General features: G+C 42.8%; 1 protein-coding gene across 2 annotated transcripts in view; it reads left to right on the top strand.

The window, feature by feature from the left end:
* Positions 1–3,125: 3,125 nt before the first annotated feature.
* Positions 3,126–19,092, top strand: part of LOC130261643 (ovostatin-like) — a 28,019-nt gene continuing 12,052 nt past the window's right edge. The window contains exons 1-21 of one of the 2 annotated variants that reach the window (XM_056508222.1): positions 3,126–3,232; positions 4,770–4,953; positions 5,585–5,741; positions 6,633–6,685; positions 7,182–7,202; positions 7,983–8,151; positions 8,798–8,882; positions 9,541–9,658; positions 10,263–10,383; positions 10,609–10,718; positions 11,553–11,711; positions 12,465–12,689; positions 12,902–12,959; positions 13,975–14,120; positions 14,486–14,629; positions 15,187–15,357; positions 15,921–16,041; positions 17,095–17,185; positions 17,821–18,049; positions 18,239–18,365; positions 18,970–19,091. In XM_056508222.1, coding sequence (XP_056364197.1) covers positions 3,168–3,232; positions 4,770–4,953; positions 5,585–5,741; positions 6,633–6,685; positions 7,182–7,202; positions 7,983–8,151; positions 8,798–8,882; positions 9,541–9,658; positions 10,263–10,383; positions 10,609–10,718; positions 11,553–11,711; positions 12,465–12,689; positions 12,902–12,959; positions 13,975–14,120; positions 14,486–14,629; positions 15,187–15,357; positions 15,921–16,041; positions 17,095–17,185; positions 17,821–18,049; positions 18,239–18,365; positions 18,970–19,091 — 2,676 coding nt within the window. In that variant the 5' untranslated portion in view covers positions 3,126–3,167. The remainder of the gene's footprint in view (positions 3,233–4,769; positions 4,954–5,584; positions 5,742–6,632; positions 6,686–7,181; positions 7,203–7,982; positions 8,152–8,797; positions 8,883–9,540; positions 9,659–10,262; positions 10,384–10,608; positions 10,719–11,552; positions 11,712–12,464; positions 12,690–12,901; positions 12,960–13,974; positions 14,121–14,485; positions 14,630–15,186; positions 15,358–15,920; positions 16,042–17,094; positions 17,186–17,820; positions 18,050–18,238; positions 18,366–18,969; position 19,092) is intronic. The other variant, XM_056508136.1, reaches the window with a different exon arrangement.

The following is a 19,092-nucleotide window of genomic DNA, read 5'->3' as shown; positions in this document are numbered from 1 at the left end:
GGATTCAGCTTTGGTTGAAAAACTTCACATTGCCCTGGCCTTTATGTGTGCCCAGTTGGAAAGAGAAAAGAAGGCAAGTGCATTTAGTCTGGTAAAATGTATTGGCAAATTCAACTTTCTTTGAAAGAAAATTAACCTGTGAAAAACGTTTTCAATGCAACTCCAATCACCACTTTGAGTCATCTAGAGAAAAAAATGAAGGAGGGAAAGTATGTGTGTATAAAATTGCTTAATAACAGAGAGCTAATGCAGTAACTTTCTGAAGTCTGGACAGAGTGAGTTGAAGATGTTGATTTTCTGCTGTCCAAAAGGCATGTGACACAATTTGAAAATCAAGCATACATCTGTATTTACATTACTTTGGGCTTGAAATTGACACTGTTCCTCATTTCCTCAAATTTCTAGCCAAACTGTGATATCCAGTTACATCTTTCCTTATGCCAATACAAAGCAGATCCACAGACTGGTTTAAGATTTCCAGTATCAAGGAACTTTCTCTGTGTCTTTCTTGTAACTGCTGCTTAGTGTGAGGTTCATGATCTCTCCATGTTAAATCCTGATCTCTCTGGCTCCTAGTTTCTTAATAATAAAACTGAAAATTCCTTTTTTTTCCCTTCCTACCAAAGACACCTGGAATAGTTTCTTCCTTGCACTGGGATCTTAAGAATTATTCTTGTCTTGGTACTGATGTGTTCTTATCACAACATTGCTACAATGCAGAGATCCTCTGGAATCAGTAATTTGACTAAAGTAATGAATTCAACAGCTTGTTTACAGGGAAACACTTTGCTTTTCAATTGTTCTGAGCGTAGTTTCTTCCAGGGTTTCAGTTTTTCTAATGCTTTATGGGGTTTTTGGGGTTTTTTTCATGTCTGGCAGTCAACAAGAAAGCCCTCTTGCCATCCTGCTAAATGCACAGTGCATTTAAATAAAGAGTGAGCTTCTGGAGCAATTCACACCAGGATCCTAGGGCTGTTTGCTGTTTCCTCCTCCCTCCTCAATTCATTTTGCCTGTTACTTCGTTCCTGTTTAAAGTAAGAGATGGGGTCTGAGGCACTTCAAAGCTGCAGATATCTATGACATACAGATAACTGTCCTCTGACCTCATTTCAACCAATACAAGCAGCTTCCTTCAGGGTGCCTGACCTCTTTGCACACCACTCACCTGCCACTCAGCATTGTCACTGCAAGGCCACATCATTCTGGGAAGCTTTGTGCCATGTTTCTCTCTGGTAAATAGTGGGAATAGTAGCTCACATGGCTCCAGCAGCAGCAGGGTAGATTCCTTTGTGTCCCAACTTGGTCATCAGAAAGGTTTTAGGAAAGATGAGTAGGTAACCTGATTAGGCATGGGTAGTTTTAAACATCATCTGTGCTGATGGAAAGAATAATTTCATTTATGATTACATTTATTATTTAATAATAAATAAGTGTGGCTGAATCATCAGCTAGATGGTTGAAAGAACATCTTTTACCATTAAAGCTGAAATAGGTAGAATCTGGCTTTTAACAGGCACACATCAATTTCTACACCACATTACTATAGTAGTCCTCATTTCCTCCTCATGCCCTTAACCCCTGAAATAACTTCATGCCCTCTCTGCATTGCCCAACACCTTTTTCAGTGCCCCAGCTCCTTTTTATGTTCCTAATTACTCCTGGAGTATACTCAGCTTCCTCTTCCCATTCATCATCTGTTTGGTTGAGTAGACAAAGTAGAAAGGAAATTGCCTGTTACTTCCCCAGGGTTGCAGTTACAGATTGTTGCTGTCTGGCCTACCTTATTTTGTTTCAAATTGGCTCTTTTTTTTTTGCATTTCCTATGTAAGGGTGTGAATCCAATGCCCAATTTCTATAGATTATTTTGTTTCCTTGGTAGTATTATCAAGAGTTTAGCCAACATGTCAAGGAAACTGATTTTTCCCCTCTGTTCTGTGGTTGGGAGACCACAATGAAGCTCTGCATCCAGTTCAAAAAAGGCATTGACATACTGAAGGGAGCCCAGTGGATGGTCATGGGGATGATCAGGGACTGGGACAAACCCACAGAAGGAAACAACCTCATTTAATTCAGCATGGAGAAACAAAGGCTGCTTGGGGACATCATTTCAATCGTACACTATGTAAAGTGGGATTATAGAGAAGAAAAAGGCAGATTCTTCCTGGAGGTGGACAGTGAAAGGGCAAGAAAAAGTGGACATGGGCTACATTTTGGGAAATTCTGATTTAAGGAGAAGTGCTCACAGCATGGGTGATTCAGCATGGGAGCAGATGTCCAGAGATGATGTAGACTTTCCATTCATCCAGACACTCAAAACATGACTTCTTTGAAGCTAGCCCTGCTTAAAATGAGAGGTTCAGGCATAGAATGTCAGGAACTTCCTTTCTATCTACATTATTTTGTGGTTCTGTATACCAATTACTCTTAAACTTCTTCTCAGCTTTACTAAAATTCACCAACAGACTAACAAGACATTTAATGAGGGGAGCAGGGATAAGGAGGAAAAAGTAGACTGACAGATGAGTGAACAAATGAAGTAATGCTATCAGATTCCTTTCCCTAGAAATATACTTGTTCTGACCGCTGGCAAAAATTGCAGGCCACTAGCCAACATCATTCCTTGCTGAATGTTGGTGTCTGCAGTAAGAAATCCAGATTGCCACCAGGAGTTTCCTTTAGTGCCATTCTGAAAGCAGCTGCAGAGTGTTGGGGTGTTTTTACCCATGCTGGCTCCCATGCAGACATGAAAAAGATTGTGTTGTGGTTATTTCTGTTGCGTGACACCTTTGCAGAACAAGAAAACACTTAGGCAGTGGCAAATACTAACAAGCTGAAACAAGTTGAAACAAGCTGAGGAATCTTCAGCCGATGACGGGATAATCAGAGAGGCAAGCTTCAATGAAACAATCATACAGGCAGGAACCGGTTTGGCTTGCAAACACAGAGCTGTGTGAAACACCAGAGCTCCCCAAAGCTGTCACCGGGGAGTTCAAGGAGTGTGAGAACAGACAGAGGGGAGGAAACTGGATGTATGCAAATTTTATGCAAATATCTTTTATTAGGCCATGATTGAAGCCCTGGAGGAGGAGCACCATTGCAGGCCAATTTAAAAACCAGGGACAGGCTGTCAGCCTGAGGTCAGTCTCTGTATTTCTTCACACACAGACATGTGGTCAAGAGTTCTTCTCTGTATTCTGTCCCTGAACTGGTTTCCCATAGTGTCTTCTGAAACGTAAGTGGTCACACATTCTGTGTCTTTATGATAATATATTTTATTATATTTCTCACCTGCTTGTTGCCTCTGGGACACTGCTATATAACAAACAGGATATTTGAGACATAGATCCTTAAATGTGCTAACTTAGAAGTAGGAGGCATTGAAGCATGGTCTGGAATGGTGCTCTCCATCATAAAACTGCTGTGAAATCTGGTGGGAATGACAGAAACCTGGAACCTGAGTAGCTGAAGTGTGATGTGCATGGGTAAAGCGGCAAGGAGACTCAGGACTAGATTTAATAAGTAGTACTAATAATTAGGATTGATATGCATCAGCAGCACAGAGAGAGCAGAGTGTGTAGGAAGGTGCTGGAGGCCAGACAGTGCCTGGGACTAAGACCATGCTGAATGGCAAGCCCAGTACAATTAGTACTCATATTAGCACTGTCAGCGTCCATGGCTTTATGCAAACAGATTTCAGCCACAGTGTTCAAAAATACACCAACATTAGTGCTTAAACCCTCTTCTCAAAAATTCTAAAGGAAAACACCATGAAAGACAGCTTAGCTTCCTCCAATACACTACTAATTTTAATACTTTTAATTCTGTTCTTTGAATTTCATGCAGCCTGAATTGGGCAAGTGAAAATAAAAATAAAGGCAATGTGAGCTGGCAAAGCTGTGGGAGGAAAAAAGGGAAAGGATCAGATTAGAAAGAAAAAAATTACGTGATTCATGTTGTGCTACAAAACTAACTCATGAATTCTGTCATACATTGTTTGGGAAGAGTTGTTTGGGTAGCAAACCAGTGGACAGCAACAGAGCTTTAGACAAACATAGCAAATATGAAGGAATGTTTTTCAGAGGAGTACCCTGAGGAAGGAAGGCTGCTTGAATTATAGAGGCAAAAAGTATAAATAAAAACTTCAGTGGAAGAAAGAAACAAAGAAAACAACACAGGGAGAAGCATGGAAACAGAATTGAGCATACGGATTAGATTGAGCATTCCTTGTAATTTTCTGCAAAATAGAAAAGCAAGATCACTTCTTGTGCATTAAGTGGACAGACTTATGTCAGTTTTAATCCAGAGATAGAGAATGAGAAATTTTGAGGTTGAGGGTTGCAACCCTTAGCTAGTATTTTTCTCACTGACCCCAAGAAGAAGCCAAATGCTGCTCCTCCTTACGGATGTCTGCAGAGGTTTAAGCACACACCTAAGTCATGGGAGGACAAATGCAGCTCTGCTTTAGCCACTTCAGTAATTGGAGCTGTGTAAACACCTGGAATGGAGAGGTGCTGGGTGAGACACTGCACAGAATGAAGCCAGTCCCTCAGCTCAGAAAGAATTGTGAGGGATTGAAAAGCCGACATTTGTACTTTCTTAGCGTGTTATTTCTAACCCATTGAAAGAAACGGAAATCCTTCCACTGGCTCGAGCAAGCTTTGCGCCACATCTTCCTTGGTGCCAATGGTGCTGGTTCCTTCCCTGTGTGGCGTTTCCCTCTGCTGCTGGCTCTGGCTTTCCTGCAGCTGAGCCCGTGCCCTGTCTCGCAGGCAGTACGTGCTGCTGGTGCCGTCGGTGGTGCGCAGCGGCGTTCCGCAGGCGGCCTGCGTGCAGCTGCACAACCTGAGCCAGCCTCTGGCCCTGAGCGTCGTCCTGGAGTATGGCACGGCCCGGAGCACGCTCTTCCAGGAGCCCGTGGTGCAGAACGGCTTCTTCAAGTGCAGCGAGTTCGAGGTACTGTCTCCTGTTCTGGAAATAGCTCTGATTGCAACTCTCCTTGTCAGCGGGAAAGAAGACAAGGTGTTTAAAATAGGATGAACTGTTGGAAAGGCTGACAAAATAGGGAAAAAAAGACCTATGGATTGTAGAAGGGAGCTGGAGAAAGACTTTCCATCTCCATTCACAGGGTGAATAGAAAGAAGCTTTAGATTGTCATCATGCTTCTTATGGAACTGTTTAAGTATCAAGCAAGAGAACCCATATGGTCACAGTTATTCCCTTTCCCATGACTGTGTACACAAGATGTGTACACAAAAGAAAAAGAATCTCAAGGTGAGATCTTCCACATCTTCCAGAGTGCAGCAGGGGAAAACACTTCAGAGTTAAAGGTATACGGCTGTGGCAACCTGCATGTAAGCAGGGAAAGGCATGTAAGCAGAGCACAGCTTCAAACCTTATTGCCTGGTGACAGATTGTGGGCCTTCCACAGCAGAAATTCCCAGAAATTATCTCACTGACAAAGGTGGGGCTCCTCATGACTTCCCATAAACTATTTATGACTCAACTGAAAGTGTCTTACTCTAAAACCCTGGGCATCAGGGAGCCTCATTTACCACTTTTCCTCTGGGGTTTTCTTCCTCTCCAGGTTCCCCCTGCCACTTCTGATCCCGTGGCATTCATCTCCTTCTCAGCCAGAGGTGCCACAGTCGACTTAGCTGAGAGAAGATCAGTGGCCATTCAGAATGTGGATACTGCTGTCTTCGTCCAGACAGACAAACCCCTCTACAAGCCAGGACAAACAGGTGGATGAAGGGTTTGAGTCAGGGAGAAAAGTGAGAAAATTGAGTGCAAGGGTGGGTCAAGGGTGGCAGAAACCTTCCCTTGTGGAATAAACATCTCATCTGAGTTTGGGATCATCAAAGTTAGTGAAAAATAGAACCAATTCACAACACTGCAACAAAGTAGTAGAATTCATGTGTTTGTCCTCAGTTAATTAAATTTACAGGGTCTCAGGTTTACTTGAGGAGAATCACATAAAAATTATCCTTAAAAATACAGAAAATAATAGGTTACGTTTGGAGATAATAAAGTTAATACAAAAATGAAGCAAGCACCTCATTTCCTGTCAACAACTCCTTCTCCTTAAATGTTCATCTATCTCAAAGTGCTGATTCCATCACAATATTTAAATGACACTGGAGTTAGCTATGTCTTCAGCATAATTACACTTCAATGCTGCTTCTAAGTCTACACTTAGAAAAAAGACAAATTCTTCCTTCTCTATGATTTTTTCATTGAACTGGTTTGTATAAACAGGTGTTTTTTAGGAAATGCTCCAAAGAATGGAGTCCTTCAAGACTGAAGGCAGTAAATTGCATTTACTGCAGAAGTTGCTTTAACTTCAAGTGGGTTATAATTGAAGATATTTCAGCTGACATTTGTTTTGGTTTTCTTTTTTCACTGGCTAAGATAATCCTTTCATGTTCTCTGGGCACTCTTTAGTTTTCAAAAAAAAGTCTGGGCAAATCTCTGCATTGAAAATGATTTATCACTGCTAATAAAAAAAATGATAGAGGCATCTGCATGTGACACTTGGAGATTTGACACCTGGTTGATGGTTGGGCTAGACAGTCTTGGAGGTTCCTTCCAACCTTGATGATTCTGTAATCCTTTCTGTCCTGTGTCTTTTTCAGTGATGTTTCGTGTAGTCACTTTGGACACCCAGTTCAGACCTGTTCAGGAGACGGTAAGTGTGAGTGGTGGCCAAAACTTTTCAGTCAAAACTTTTCAAGCACCCTCTTAAGGTACCTCCTCACTGAGACTCTCTCACTTAGATATTGAATAAGAAGGGCCTGGAATAGGCTTCCTAATATTTTTTATATTTTGTATTTTTTGTATATTAGCTGTAACTCTTTACCTTTGCACTCCATCATTTCCCTGCTTTTGTAGAGGGCAAGGCTCTGAAAGCATTTGTGGAAATCTCTCACAGCACACTGATTTTGTAGTCCCAGATATGTAGAAAAAGACTAGATATTTTTGCAGAAAAGATCAATTCACAAACAGGTTATTCTTTTAAAATTATCTCTTTTTTACAGATATGAGTTGTCATTTGTTTCCTTGGTCGTCTTCTCTATCCAGAAAAAGCTGCTTACAGTTTTCCTTATGTTCTAGTGTTTATCAACCCTCACTGTTAGATTATTGTTTTATTAATTTTTTTTCTCTCCCTTTATTTCCTCCTCCAGTATCCCAGAATCGTCATTCAGGTAAGAGATACAACATGAAATTAAAGCACAAATTCCTTTGGAAAGACTATGCTTCATCACTCCCCATAGAGCCAACAGCTGAGAGAGGCTCATCCAGAGCACATCATCTAAAGCCAATGGATTAGAGGCTGAACAGTGGCAATATCCTCCATCAAGCACCAGAGGAGAAGAAATCAGCAGAACTGGAGCTGTTAGAGACAGTGTGGGGCTCCTGCTCTGCCTTTCATTAGAGCTCAAACAGGAGTGTTCTGTCCAGGCTTACCCTGGGAGAACTACAGCAAATTACTGGTGAAACAGCCTCATTCTCACACACTGGCATAAGAATAGTGACTTTCTGAAATGCCATGTTCTCATGGGGATGGGCTAACAATGAATCACCTTCTACCACATTTCACATCACTGCACATCATCTCCAAGCACTTTCTGGGAGAGGCCAGCATAATATTCCTGCTTTACAAAGGCAGTTGAGTCAGAAAGACTTAGCTACCAGTGTTATAGAGAGGCAGCCTGTGTCCATAGAGACACAACCTATGTCCCAATCAGGAGCTGTTTCTGAATGATCTGAGGCCATCTGTCAGTGTAGCTAATTCCCAGCTAAACATGAACTCAGGTTTGTTAAATCCACAAGCAGAGAAGGGAAGTCAGAGCACACGTCACCAGCCCCAAAGCAGTCTTAGCCTCTCACTCTTAGTGAGGCATTTAGCCAATATGTCAGAAGACAGACCTTGAAAGAAGGGCAGGAAATGGTGATAAAGGTTTTGCTGCATCCCTTTCTTCCAGGATCCAGAGGAAAATAAAATCTTCCAGTGGCTGGAGGTGACATCAAAGCACGGAATCGTCCAGCTCTCCTTTCCACTAATCCCAGAGCCTATTCTGGGGTCCTACCAAATTACTGTGGAGACAAAGTCAGGTGAAAAAGAGTACCAGTTCTTCAGAGTGGAGGAATATGGTAAGCAAAGGCTCATAAACTACCCTCTGCTAGCAGTGAGGCTCTGCCTAACTCAGATCAAAGCTGCTAGGGCAGAGTTTATCCTTTGAATTCTCCACATCATGCCTGGAAAAGAAAGACATGGAGAGAGCTGGGTGGACTGATGCCATGAGAAACAAGCCTTTCTCAGCTGTGTTGTCATTATTGCTGGTGACCTGGGATAAAAGATATGTTGAGGAGAGGTGGTGTCATCAATATATTTGATTTTATTATTTCACTTAATCTCTTGCCTTTCTCCTTCAGTGCAACTGGATTGCACAATAGCTTTTGTTCTCCAGGGCTTAACTAATTTGAGACATTGGCATTACTCATTTTTCTTTAAGAAAAGAGATTAAAGCGATTTATCATGAGTTTTGCTGTGATTGTTGTAGTTATTAGTATGATTATTGTTTAATTTTGAAGAAGTTACTCATCTTGCCACTAAAGATTCTTCTTTTCTATTGTAATATAATACAGCCAGTTCCTAGTTAGGCTCTTCTTTGATCCACTTCCTCTCCCTTATTGGTGAAAATGCCTTTGCCAACTGTTTTATTTACTGTCTTACGCACACACACACGTGTGTGTGGCATGCAATTGCTGATCAGTCATATTCACATTACATTCTCAGTGCTGCCAAAATTTGAAGTGACCACCACTGGGCCAAAGGCGATTTCTTTCTTTGATGAAGAAGTCAGGGTGAACGTTTGTGCTTCGTAAGTATCAGAGCTGAAATCCAATGGAATAGGCATTGGATGGTGTGCTGTGCTGGGGAGCAGGGGTCCTGCTGCTGGTTCAGAATGTGGCTTAGAGCAATTCCTTTTGGCTATGACTTTTATGATATAAAATAAGATATCTCTTCTCCTGCTACATAGCAGAGTTCAAACTGGGTGAGTTTGTGTGTGTCCAAATCAAGCACTTCCTACTTGCTAGCTGCTGTGTTTTATTTTTACAGAAAATGAGAGTTTATCATTAGAACTGCTGGCTGTGATGTTGTCAAAGTGCAGGGTGCCAGGAGCTAAAAGGGTGAGCAGGGTCCTTCTGCAATATGTTCTGCCTTGTGTAAGGTACTAATGAGAAAAAGCTGCAGGGAATGATATCCTGAGTCCAGCACCACTTTCCAGCTTCCAGACCTCAAAGAATGACTGCACCACAACAATGGCAAAGCAGGGATTTTTTTTAACAAAATGGCAGAAACAGCCTAAAAATGGTAGAAGGGAATTCTGCTAGGGTTGACTGATTATAACTCCCAACTGCTCTTCTGCCTGTGCTCTGGGTACTGCAGAGGGATTTAGAGTCTGCATTGCTCTGCAACTTTTCCAGGTCTCGTGTTAAATCCCTATGATTGAATTTTCATGTTTCTTCCTCTCCTAGGTACACTTATGGCCAGCCAGTGCAAGGGAATGCCCGAATTAATGTGTGTCAGCAGCACTTTTACAGTCCACGGTGTGAACAAAACTGGAAAAAAACCTGTGAATCTGTCACTGGACTGGTATGATACATAACAAGCCCTTTCTTCCCTGTCAGCTTCACTACCCAGCATACAGTAGCACAGTATTCAGTGGCCACATTAATTTCCAAGGGAACGCCAGAGAGACAATCTCAGTGGCGTGGTTTTTCTCACTATCTCACAGGCAATGCTGAAAGACCTCACTAAAAGAATGATTTTTCCCTCAGAGAGAATCAGTAGGAAAGAGGGAAGCTTATGAAACTGTAAATTTATAATCATTTCTGAAACTCTGGGGCTGTATTCTTATCAAATCTAATCAGCAGGTCTCTGCTGCGAGTCTTTGAGGACACTTAATATTAAATGAATGATTAATTTGTCTACCAGCTCAGACTCAATGTGCTGTGGCCACAAGCATCATGAAAGATGGGTTTAAGAAGGAGCATGAGCATAGAGAAGGCTAGAGGGGATAAGGAGAGAAGTTTCCAGGTGCTAGAGTAAATGATACCAAAACAGTCATCTGGGGTGGGAGCTGGGGAGCAAGAACTGTGAGGTAGGCAGGGAGCTCTTAAGAGCACTAATACATAATGAGGAGCAATTTTGCAAACCTCAATAAAAATGGGTTTTCCCCTTTGCTCTGCTGTTTCAGCTGGGAAAGGATGGCTGCCTCAACACTGTCATCTCCATCAAAAAATTCCAGCTTTACCGCAGCTATGCCATGATGTTCGCCAGCCTCAGCGTAGAAAGCATCGTCACTGAAAATGGGACAGGTAACAGCAGTGGATGTTGGGAGTAACAGATTGAAGCTAGTGCATGGATCTACCTGAGAGGATCCCCTGCACCACCTCTGTGTGGCAGACAGGCAGGAATTATGGTTTTCTCTGTGTAGCTCTCCCTCCAGAGCATCACCACCCCATACAGCTTTTGAAAAGGAACACCTCTCTGCCTTTGTCTGATTTCTGTGTCCTCTCCTTTGTGCTGGCTGTGTCTCACAGGTATCCAGATGAAAGCTTATGACTATGTTTCGGTCAACCAAGAAAATGACCGAGTGCAGTTCAGGAACATGGATACCTATTACAAGAGGGGAATTCCTTACCATGGTGAGGTAGGTGCATGAGAAGATACATTTAGACCCAAAATCCCTGAGTTGAGCATGATGATCTGTGTATTGCCCCATTTATGGCTGTCACCTGAGTATGCAGTCAGCTTCCCATGATAATGCTGCATAACAGTGACTGCATAGTTCTCTTGATACTCCTAGAGAAAAAAAGAAAATTGTATCACACCTGGCGTGCCAGGGTCTCTTTTCTGCTATAGTCAGAGGATGCCTAAAAAGTGAGTAAGTGGAAGGTAATATGAGTGGGGAAGAGGAGTCTCCAAGAAAACTCTTCAGGAATGGTTATGCCTAAGCTAAAGGTACATTTCACCCTGTATTGCATCACAAAATCCCAGGGAAGTTTACTCATAGCAGTATAGATGTTGGAGCACATTCCTACTTCTTAGCAACCTACACATGCAGGATAAGCCAGGCACAAAAAGGACAATGACCAGCATCATCCTGACAGGCAGTGGAGACAGTGGGTGTGCACAGATGTGTGGGAGTAGTAACATGCTACTGAGCTCCACAGGTTGCCTGTGGCCATGAAGCCATCTGGTTGCTTTAGATGAGTTAATCAATGTTCTTCAATAAACACTCCTCCTCCCTTTGTGACACACAGTTTATTCTGCACTAATGGGAATTCCCCACTGATGAGAATTTTCCTGTTACAGAACTCAAACATTGAGGAGCATTTGCCTATTCAGCACAGCTCACTCTTGATTCCTACTCCCTGCAACAGCCCTCAGTGTTTAAGTGAGCATCCTCTAGTAGACAGAGCTTTTCTTTTGTTGTTCTTTGTTTTTTCCTGAATTCCTTGGGCTTTTCCTTCGTTGTGTTCAGGTCACTGTGACCAGTATGAATGGTGAGCCTGTTGCCAACAGCACAGTGGTGCTGGAGCTCAATGGGGATTATCTGGCCAGCTATACCACTGACAGAAACGGCACTGCTGCTTTTTCCATTGACACATCCAACTTCTTTGATCCCAGTCTGAAGCTGACAGTAAGTAAACACAGGCTACCCTCTAATTCATTAATAAACACTTCATGGGAGAGAGGGTTTAGAAGGGATACCTGCAAACCCTGTGGAGCTCATATGAGACAACACCAGTGCCTGAGAAGAGGCACACTGCACCCCAGCTGTGGTTTGTGTTTGGGTTGCAGTGATCTTCAGTCCCTCCCTGCATTTCCCTCCCCTCAGAAGCTCATTGTGCATTCATCTTCCTTCTCTTTATTCTGTGTGCTTGAGGACCTTCCTCAGAGACTGCACTGCCTTCCCCATCTAGCCTTGGTGTGTGCCAGCATCTCTCACTGCTGCTGACTGCTTCCCTGCATTTCTGCTGGCACAAACTCGTGCCTGTTATCATCACATGGTCTTCTTGTATTGTCATGCCTTTCTTCTGGTGTGATGGAAAGAGCTGAGAAAAAGTGTGTCACTTAGAGCCGTGCAATTCTAATTCAGTATAAGCCCCAGCAGTTTATGCAACTGGTCCCAAGCCTGAAAAAAATTGAAATAACCCCCCTATTGCAATGTGCCATAGGATCTGGATGCCTAAAGGTGTCCAGAAGGCCACTCACTCTACATTGGTGAAACAAAAATTTTTCACACCAGTTCTTCCTCATGGCTTAAACAGCCTCACAAAATCAGTTTCCCAACAGAATATTTTACAGAAAAGATGCCTTTGCCTCTCACCTGCCTTGCATTTTCTTTTTTTCCACACTGTTGACTCCACATGCGTGGTTTTCTGTTCTGCAGGTCAAACAGGCACCACATGAATGTGCAGACTTTATCTGGGGGATTGACAAGGAGCCCAAAGCCTCGTTCCTTGTCCGGCGTTTCTACTCACGGACCAGCAGCTTTCTGAAAATCCAGCCAGTGAGAGAGGAGCTCAGCTGTGGCCAGCAGAGAACTATCAATGTTCACTATGTCCTGAACAGAGAGGGCTACCACAATGCCACACACACAAACTTCTACTATGTAGTAAGTCCTAATGTTGCTCATAAAACACTTTTTTTCACCTTCTCTCGAACTCCCTGTAAGGCAGAAATCTTGGGATCAGATCAGTGGTTATGGATCATGGCTCACCCAGATGGCCTTCAAGGCTTCTCAAAACAATACTCAAAATCAATGATTTCATGGTGGAAGGGAGGAGGTGCTTTTGATCTCCTTTCATGAGATTTTTCTATGCCTAGGTGATGACACAAGGAAAAATTACTCTCAGTGGCCAGAAGCAAGTCAGCATTTCTGGTGGTAAGTTCCAGACCATATTGCTACTTGTACTTCAGAGAATAAAAAGTTTTGCACGTGATGAAAGCAGAGAGCTGTGGCTAAATCAGGCACTATTTCCTAAATCCCTGTGACCTGTTACTGCTTAAAGCATCATTTTCTTTTGCTGCAACATCTAGCCAGCTCCTCATATCATAATCGATTTTATCTTGTTAATAGAAAGGTATTTTGTTGTGATCAAACATATGGGATGCAGCCTTCATCTGTTTTATTGTATTATTTTATAATGCCAAGGAGTATTTACGGTCTCACAGTTATTGTGTGACATCCTAGTCTTCACCAACTAGAATAACAAAACATTTTAAAGTTTGGAATAATCAGTGTCCCATTTGAAAGGGATATTTAGCAGTCAACTCTCGAAATTCATTGCCCTTTCAGAAGTCTCCAAATACCCACAAATGACAGTGATCCTGACCTTCATTCTTTCATCATTAAAAATAACTTTTTTTGCAGAACCTGGTGTATTTGCTCACTTCAGGAGGTGGCTTAAGTAAGCCCCTCTCCATATATAGGATTTGTTTCATATTTACTGATTTTGGTCTTAAGCATAATTCCCTGTCCATGCACTTGTAGTTTTCATCCATGTAGAGAATTTCATATTTCTTAGTGTAAAGAGAACTCTCTTTTAACTCGGGATATTGCTGTACTTCCTCTGGTGTGAGAGGTTCTGGTTTTGAGACCCAAAGGCAATGTTATGCTCTTCTCATAGCAACTGTGCACAGATTTCCATGTTTAACTTCTTCCCAGCATAGACCTCTCTCTGCAAAGCACCCTGGTCTCAGCATCCTCCAGTTTGTGTCCTTATCTTGCTGATGGGAGCTGTCCCTCAGCCACTGAGAGATGCATTCTGATATCCAATTCCCTGGGTTTTAGAGGTGCTTATAGGTCATGAATAACTATGTGGTCCTTCCACCAAAGCTGAGGTTTGCCTAAGCTCTTTTGCTGGCTTGTCCTTGCCTGATCCAAGCTCCTTCCACAGCTTCCAGGGGCACATTCTCCATCACACTGACTGTCACTGAGAAGCTTGCCCCCAGCGCCAGATTGCTGCTCTACACCGTGCATCCTCACGGAGAGATAGTGGCTGACAGCTCCAGGATACACAGTGACATATGCTTCAAAAACAAGGTGGAAACTTTGCTTCCTTACTGAGGGGTACATCAGGGTTTGCTGAGAAATGCTCAGGAAATGATCTCACCAAGAGCCCTGTGCTGGGGATGGCATTTAGGAGGGGAAAAGGTGCAGGTCTTTCTGGTCTCATGGAAAGCCATCCCTGGGACTGGCACAGGGTCAGGCTCCGACAAAATTGCACAGAGAAGGGTGGCTGTGGGGTTATGTGGGTTTTACAGAGGGATCCAGAAGGGCCATCTGGCGGTGGCAGCTCCGTCCTGCGAGCGCCGATGGAAGGTGGGATAAAATCCCTGCTCCGATCCAATCCCCCTGATTCCCGTGCCGTTCTCTCGGATTTTTTTTTTTTTTTTGCTCATCCCCAGGTCCAGCTCAGGTTCTCTCAGAAGCAGGGTCTCCCGGGCTCTAAAGTTGGACTGCACCTGGAAGCTGCTGCCAACTCCTACTGCGCCCTGCGGGCAATCCAGAGCGTCCTCCTTCAGTCTGGGCAGGAGCTGTCTGCCCAGAGTGTAAGTCACATCCCAGTCCTGCCTTCTTCTGAGCCAGGAACCGCCCAGCCCCACCTGTGATGTCTCTGTGCTTTTATTCTTCCTTTGGAAACGCACATCTGTGATTAAAGGAGGGTCTAAGGCAATTGTAAGCTTCAAAGACAGAAATTGATTGCTTTTGGGAAGCATGGCAGAGTAACATATATCCCAAGAATATGTCTTATGTAAATTCTTGGCAGCATTTTTCCTCACTGTGGAGTCATTATGCTAAAATTGCGTTTTTATGGCTCTGATAGGCCTTGGGGCCAGAACACAAGCTGTAGATGACAGCTAGTGTCTTGTAAAACTCTTCTCTTTGCTTGACTCAAGTGTATCTCCAAGTTCACAAAACCACTGCAGCTCAGAAGGAGGAGGGTACAGCACAGTCCAAATTGCTTGTTCATCTCTAGGTAGGCACCACTAGTTAAGCCCACCAAAGTCTACAGGATTGTTCAGGGACACCAAAAGCTTTGAATATCTGTGATTTTGCACCTGCCTGAGACCTTCCTCGTGCTCACACTAGTCATTCTCACCCCCAGGTGTACTACCAGCTTGGTGGGGGTGATTTATATGGCTATTACTACAATGGGCTCAACCTGGAAGATGGCAGGCCACAGGAGTGCACCCCATCCAAAACCATCTTTTCTGATGGGCTGTACTTTGAACCTGTGAATGCCAGTCGTGATGGAGATGTCTACAGGATTTTCAAGGTATGTGGTCTGTGTGGGAGGCTCTTTAAGTGGGAGGGATTCCAAAAGAATTCATCTGCATTAGCATTCAACTTTCCCAGGTGGTGCTTCTTACTGCTGAGAGAAGGCAGCTAATGCCTGAAACTGCCTAAAGCCTCCAATCACCCAATTTCTGCCTTTTTTTCCTCATCACTTACTCAGGAGGTCTAAAAATCACTGCTGGAAAATCATTGGGTCGCTGCCTATAGCTCAGTAGACATTTCCTAAGCAGGACCCTGGTCTTGGCTCATGACTCCAGGCATTTCTGGTAAAGATCTGTGATGCAGGACACTTGGTTCCTGATTCCCTGGCCTCCCCTGCCTGCTGTCTCTGTGCCCTAAGGCCAATATCAGACTCATCATCACTGCTCTTTGCAGAACACAAGGTGTCACTGCTCCATAAGAAATACACAGAGGCTGGCAGGGTAGAGCTGAGACTGAAAGAATGGGGTAAAATGGGATGAGGGGGAAAATGAGGAATGTTAATCAGTGACATGCACTGCTAGTGAATGCCCTGAGTGTTTTGATAGATTCTTTCACATTTAGGATATGGGTCTGAAAGTGTTCACCAACTCTGTGCTACGGAAACCAGTTCTGTGCAATGAAAAGAGATCAGATATGGAAAATCCCCCTTCTCACTATTATGATGCCAATCTCAAGGCCTCAGGTAAAAGAAGGTTCATTCTTTTGTAGCTCCAGTCTCAGTCTACCTGGTCATTAAAACTGTTGCCTGTATAAAATAACAGCCAGTATATTGGGGGGTTTTGAGAAATAGGCCTGTGTGTCCCAAATTGCATCCTGTAATCTCCTTTTGGAAGTCCTTGCAGTAGAATCAATTTTGCTGCAGGTGCATACAGAAAAGGCAGGGAATACTGTGGTGCTGCTTCTTTTATAAACTGATATTGGCTTTTCAGGGGTTTTCAGGTCAGAACCTTTCATTGAATCACAATTCAATTAAATATTTAAAGTCAAGGATTCACAGAGCATGTGGCACACTTAGCACATACTTTCCAAAGCATTTATAGATCAGCAGAAGTTGCAATTATCTCTCCATCAAGTCAGATTGCTCAGTAAAAGAGCAAAAGTAGCAGAAATAAGTTGCCACAAAGAAAAGTGTTATTCAACATCAGGAAAAAGTTTTTCTTCATGAGAATTGTAGTACATTGGAAGGGGATCTCCAGGAGGTTTTGGAATTTCCTACTGGTTTTCAGAACTGAGCTGCACGAGAAGCAATCTGATCTGACTTTGAGGTTAGTACTACTTCAAAAAGTTGGACTAGGGAATTACAGGTGCTCCCAACCTAGATATTTTTTCAATGATTCTGTGATTTTAAGTCATTTAAAGCATTTAAGCTTTGATGACAATACTGGCTGCTGGTGCCCATTTGCAAATCAAAGAGAGCTAGTTGTAGAGGATGGGGAACACACTTTCCCAACTGAGTAACAAGACCTTTCAGTATGAAATAAAGTGAAATGTCTTGTGAAATAGCTAATATTTCCAGTATATTCCCATGGGAAAAAAGAATAGGTAAGAAATTGTTTCTTCACATATCCCCATATCTCTTGGAACCTTCCCTGTTATATGGGGGGTGTAGAATAATAAAATGCTCAAACAGGATACTTAGTGTTGATTTGTGGTGGTGAAGCTTGTCTGACAGAAGTTCAGATTCTTCTCTCCTGATGTCTCTAATACTATCCCTTAATCACATCCCCACTTCTAGGTGAGTCAATGACTGCTGAAACAGGTGGTGGCTTCAGCAGTGTTCGGAAATACTTCCCTGAGACCTGGATTTGGGAACTGGTTAGCACTGAGTAAGTGTGTTTGTCTTCACTTCTTTCTTCCTTTTTGAGTTGATTCATTTAGCTAAAACGGACTCTAGGAAAGAGCCACGGAACTTATGGTTGTTTTGTAGATGTGGGTCTGCTTTTCCCATCTTGATAAATGACAATTGCAGACAAATATTCCATGCCCTGTCTTTCTGGTGGGGAGAAATAAATAGGGCCTAAGAGTGAAATAAGGAGAGGGAAGGAGCTTGCTATTTTTCATCCAATTTTTAATTCAGCAGCAAAAAAGCCCTGTTTATTTTATTTTCTTTCAGGCTATCACAGCATCTGCAATAAGAATATTTCCATTTTAACTATGCCTTCAGATGTTGTTCTAGAACATTAATCTAAATTTATTGATTCTAATCTGTGTGGTTGGACATTCTGTTTTTTCAATAGTTGGTATTTCTAAATTTTAAAAGTTGAGTATTTGAGTGCTTTAACATGTAGTTAACTAGCACATTCATCTTTACTTCAAGCATTATAACATTTTTTTTAATATATGGAAAGATATCTTGTAGAAAGTGAGTTGAAGTTCTAACCCAAGCAGAAAACCTATTCTATAATTTGTCTTGAAAAATTCCAGAGATCATTTCTCATTCTGTGTCTCATATTCCCTTCAGTTCCAGAGGAGAGGTTGATGTGTCCTACACCATTCCTGACAGCATCACAGAATGGAAAGCCAGTGCTTTCTGTGTGCAGGATGATGCTGGCTTTGGCATCTCCCCACCTGCTTCCATGACAGCATTCCAGCCATTCTTTGTGGACCTCACCCGGCCATACTCTGTCACTCGAGGGGAAAAATTTAATTTAATAGCCAATGTCTTCAACTACCTCAACAAGTGTGCCCAGGTATATCGAGTTCCCTTTCACTTCCTCTGTGGCTTTCTTGTTTCCCAGAGATTTTTTTGCTCTGGAAGGAGGGTATGGGTACAAACACAATAAATACTGAGTAATGCAGCAGCCTCCTTTTTCTCTGCAGCCTGATTTTAAGGTAATTCTCTTTCATTTGTAATCTTGCTCCTTCTTTCTTTGTCTCAGATCAGTGCCATACTGGCACAGTCAAGTGACTATGAGGCAGAGATCCTTTCATCAGGGGGCAACACAGCAACAGTGTGTGCCAATGAAAGAAAGACATATATTTGGTCTGTCAGCCCCAGAAAACTAGGTAAGTTTGTCTTTTTACCACCCTGATGTACCCCTCTTTGATCTTTCTACTCCCACCCTTTGGGGCAGCACCAATAATCCACAGGCAGGCATTTCTGGGCAGCTCCATTAATTGCTAATAAATTTGCTAATAATTTTGGACTGGATTCTCAATGGGCAGTAAGGACACTGCTCCTTCCCAGTTTTATAGCTGTGTTAATCCACACTGCCTTCAAGTCCACATTGTCTTTTTTTTTAAAGCAGTTGTAATTGCTTGCATGTGTAAGTGTTCCAAGAGTTGAAATACGAATAAAGGCAGAAGAGCTAAAATTAAACTATTGCAACACTGCCCTAGGCCAGAGAAAACTCAGTGCAAGGCTAAGAAGAGGTGGAAATTGGTGGTGAATGTCAGTTTTTGGCCAGGATGACCCCTCTTTCATTCCTCATCCTAGGGCCCCAGGCAGGCACTCCTTTCCTCTAATGAACAGATGGGGAATCTTGATGAAATTTGGTTTTACTGAGCTGTCTTTAGAGAAAATACATTTCTCAGCAGTTCATCAGCCTAGAAGAGGCAGTCAAAACCAGGGACATTGATGATAGCTTTGTTTCCTTGGGTGGCTTTCCAGGGGAGGTGAAATTGGTGATTACTGCTGAGGCCAAACTGAACACCAGAGGCACTGGGAACAGCTCATCTCCAGAAGAGAAGACCATTTACAGGGACACCTTGCTTCAAACCCTGCTTGTAGAGG

Source organism: Oenanthe melanoleuca, chromosome 1 (genome assembly GCF_029582105.1).
Source record: "Oenanthe melanoleuca isolate GR-GAL-2019-014 chromosome 1, OMel1.0, whole genome shotgun sequence".
Classification (NCBI taxonomy): Eukaryota; Metazoa; Chordata; class Aves; order Passeriformes; family Muscicapidae; genus Oenanthe; species Oenanthe melanoleuca.
The sequence above is the reverse complement of the archived record's forward strand: the minus strand, read 5'-3'. Positions and strand labels throughout refer to the sequence as shown.